The sequence below is a fragment of the Myotis davidii genome, unplaced genomic scaffold (genome assembly GCF_000327345.1).
Source record: "Myotis davidii unplaced genomic scaffold, ASM32734v1 scaffold921, whole genome shotgun sequence".
NCBI lineage: Eukaryota > Metazoa > Chordata > Mammalia > Chiroptera > Vespertilionidae > Myotis > Myotis davidii.
Genome location: NW_006291191.1, coordinates 250,650 through 254,788, shown reverse-complemented (window position 1 = coordinate 254,788; position 4,139 = coordinate 250,650). Strand labels below are relative to the sequence as shown.

At 44.6% G+C, this 4,139-nt stretch overlaps 1 protein-coding gene across 1 annotated transcript in view; it reads right to left on the bottom strand.

The window, feature by feature from the left end:
- Positions 1-321: 321 nt before the first annotated feature.
- Positions 322-4,139, bottom strand: part of LOC102759472 (adhesion G protein-coupled receptor E4) — an 18,785-nt gene continuing 14,967 nt past the window's right edge. The window contains exons 8-9 of the mRNA XM_015564348.1: positions 3,874-3,969; positions 322-607 (exon numbers count right to left, since the gene is read on the bottom strand). Of these exons, the coding sequence (XP_015419834.1) occupies positions 605-607; positions 3,874-3,969 (99 nt within the window). The 3' untranslated portion in view covers positions 322-604. The remainder of the gene's footprint in view (positions 608-3,873; positions 3,970-4,139) is intronic.

Genomic DNA, 4,139 nt, shown 5'->3' with positions numbered 1-4,139 from the left:
GGTGCCGGGCAAGGTGGCAACAGCTGGAAGAGGGAAATCCACTCATTTCCCTCCTCATTAAAAAGGATCCCCTGCCGTAACCGGTTTGGCTCAGTGGATAGAGCATCGGCCTGCGGACTGAAATGTCCCAGGTTCGATTCCGGTCAAGGGCATGTACCTTGGTTGCGGGCACATCCCCAGTAGGGGGTGTGCAGGAGGCAGCTGATCAATGTTTCTCTCTCATGGATGTTTCTAACTCTCTATTCCTCTCCCTTCCTCTCTGTAAAAAATCAATAAAATATATAATTTTTAAAAGGATCCCTTGAGCACTTAACTGCACATAACATGCACTTCTGGGTTCCAGTCTAAGAACGTTCCCATGTTCCTCTTTCTGTCTGTGGCAATAAAAGCCAAAACAGGCGAAGGTAACATGACTCGTTTTCACAGGGAAGATACAGTCGATGATGCTTGTCCAGTCCTTATGTGACCACAGGGGGCGCCGTCCATGAGCAGCTCAGTGTTCTGTTCTTTGCCAAAAAACAGTGATAGGATGAGTCCCAGGCTGTGATTGGAGAAACACAGGGTCTCTTCTGTGGATAAATTCTGATGACTTCCCTGGTTCCTCCTACTTGGGGGAGAAAATATGGAGAAAAGGCTGACGAGAAATTTACACCCCAGAAATTCACTAAAAAGTCTAGCATGCAGGGGCTGACAAGCTAGAATGGCTAAGGTCCAAAGCTGAATAAAGATATCCTACCATCTGACTCTACAGCTCCACACCTCGCCCCTACCATCATAGATGGCCTTTTTATTTATTTCATCTTTTTACAAACAGGTGCAGTGCTTACTGTGTGCCAGGCAGCGTTCTAAGCACTTAACACATCAGACCTCATTTCATTCTCATGAGATAGGTACTACTCCTCCCATTTTATGGATGGAGAAACTGAGGCACAGCGACATTGAGTGGCTTGTGCAAGGTCACAGAGCCTGGAAGTGGTACAGTTGGGGTTTGAACCCAGGCACTTTGGCGTCATTTAAATGCAACAGTGATGAATCACTTAAATGCTACAGGTGTGTAATGAAGACTTCAAGGTTCAATGCGTGCTTTTTAGAACACAAAGTGTTGTTCATAGATAAGGAATCATAGCCCTGGCCAGTGGCTCAGGTGGTTGGAGTGTTGTCCTGTAACCAAAAGGTTGTGGGTCCGATTCCAGGTCAGGACATATACCTAGGTTTGGGGTTTGATCCCCAGTCAGGGTGAGTACAGAAGGCAACTCATCAATGTTTCTCTCTGACATGGATGTTTCTCTCTCTGCCTCTCTCTAAAAATCAATAAATACATATCCTCTGGTGAGGATTAAAAAAAGATAAGGGGCCCTGGCCAATGTTGCTTGCTGGTTCGAGCATTGACCTGTACACCAAATCGATGCTATGGATTCCACCACGTGAGATGGTTTTGGTGACCAAGAGTGTGTTGGGACCCTTCATTTACAGCTCAGATAGACATATCCTTTGACCACTGGTGATTTCGGACAAAAGGAAACCAGCGGAATATACTGTGAAAACAGGGTAATGTTAGGACACAGTCAGTAGGACATAGCAGAACTATCCTTGGCGTGAAACTGTGTGTTCTATGAACAGCTGTTCCCTAAAGTTGTTCATCAGAAGGAACAACAATTCTGATAGCAACCAAGGAAAGTTGTCAACATTTGGAGGGAAACAGACCTGTGTTCGAATCCCTCTAACTGGCTGAGTAGCTTTAAGCCAGTGGTTCTCAACCTTGGCTGCACATTAGAATCACCTGGGAATCTTTTAAAAATCCTGATTTCTGGGCCTCATCCTCCGGAAATTCTGTTTCTTTGTTACTAATGTTGTGGCCTCACCCCATAACAAAGAAACAGAATTTCTGGAGGATGAGGCCCAGAAATCAGGATTTTGAAAAGATTCCCAGGTGATTCTAATGTGCAGCCAAGGTTGAGAACCACTGCTTTAAGCAAACCGTTTGAGCTTTCCCTGTTTTCTTTACTCATCCTTAAACAGGCAATTTAGACACAACAAATTAAGTTGATGGGCCAGGCACTGCTCCAGGCAAAAGGAAAACTATAGTAGCCCAAACCATGAAACTTACAGAGGGTAGAGACTGACTTAAAGCAAACATTTTGATGTCTTTAAAATAAATAACATATAATGAGATACAGGTATTCAGAGAATTAAAATAGAATGCAGTGACAGAGAGTGAGACTGTCATAGAATGAGTGGTTAGGAAAACTTCTCTGAGAAGGTGACATTTCAGCTGAAGTTCGAACATTAATGGGACAACCTGGGAGGATGAATGGGAAGGGCTGGAGGAATCAGCTGGTGCAAAGGCCCAGAGGCAGGGATGAACCTGGGAAGTTCAGGGAACTGAAAAGCAGCCAACACAGGTGAATAGGGGTGTTGGGCCAATTTTAAGTGATGATGGGAGGTTCAGTTTGATTCTAAATGTGATGGGAAGGCAGCGATTTAAGTAGCGGAGTAAAATAATCTGATATATATATTTCACTGACACTCTGGCTGCTATATAGAGAATGGGAAAGGGAATGGGGGAGGAGAGAGAGAGAGAGAGAGAAATTTTAGGGTGAACTTTTAGAGTGACATATGAAGGGTCAGATTTGACCACTTAAGTAGCCACCTCCCTGTGTGTGTGTGACATCGATAAAACGTACCCCATATTTTTCCTGTATTCCACCCATAGGAATGTCACAGTAATAGTGACAATGATAGGAAATAAGTAAAGAGTGCTACAATGTTATAGCAATAGAAAATAATTAAAGAGTGTTGTAGGAAATGTAGAAAAATTATTTTGTGTGAAATATTTATGTGAAATATTAAAGAGCACAGGAATGACCACTCTGGCCAAGCCCCAGCTGCACCATATAGATAAGACCATAGCCGAATGCTCCCCTTAGGAATGACGTGTGTAAACCTGATAGACACCTTCTGAGTGACACTGTAGCTGATAACCAATCTGTACTCTGATTAACACGTTTGTAATGATGTACTGATAGCCACCTGGACTGCCGGGGGTCAGGACAGGCTTAAAAACGGGTCCCCAGACATCGATCATCTTTTTGATGCATGCTCCGCGCTGCCTTGCTCCACGTCACAGGGCAGAAGAACGGCCAAACCTCTTCCCGCTGACTCAACCCAACCGGATGGCCAGCCACCCAAAGACAGATCCGCCGCTGCCCGCAGAGGACGCCACTCTTCCCCGGGGACCCCGTTAAGTCTGAGCCCACGGCACCAGGAACCTTGTGAATAATAAAGTGTGCTGTGTGATTTGCAGCTGCATACTTTTGTGTGGTGTAATCCCTCCGGCAGACTTAACTATATTAATATAGAATCAGATAATAATGCCTACCCTCAGTCCTGCTTGCTTAGAGTAGTCTCTTTGCTAGCAACTTCTTTTTTTTTTTTTAATATATTTTATTGATTTTTTACAGAGAGGAAGGGAGAGGGATAGAGAGTTAGAAACATCGATGAGAGAGAAACATCAATCAGCTGCCTCCTGCACACCCCCCACTGGGGATATGCCCGCAACGAAGGTACATGCTCTTGACCGGAATCGAACCAGAGACCCTTCAGTCCGCAGGCCGATGCTCTATCCACTGAGCCAAACCGGTTTCGGCGAGGACTGCTAGCAACTTCTTAATGTTCGAACACCTGCATGGTTAAGTTTATCTCAAGGGACGCCTTGGATAAAACCCCACATACTCTACTCGGACATTCAGCTTCATAATGCAGGAACCTAATGCAATTTCTCTTTTCTTTCAGATCAAGAAACAAGGATGTTCACGGTAGCACGAGATGTGGGGTTCAGACAAGTGCACGGCGTGGCAGAGAAGCTGGTCTTACCACTTTGGTGTGGGTAGTAGAGGCAGAGACCTCAGTGCTTTCGGTTTCAACTCCTTTCTGCACCCCACTAAGCCATTTCTTGTATTCCATTCGCACCTGTAAGTTTGAGGAATATAGAGGATTGTGTTACATCCAGAGCTTGGTTCAGAAAAAAAAAGGACCCTAAAAATAGGAGACTAAAGACTAGGCACTGCTCTCTACAGCTCTTTCATTGGTTTTCTGTATAGTCTTGACCAAACCCATATTGATTTCTTTTAAGTATATTC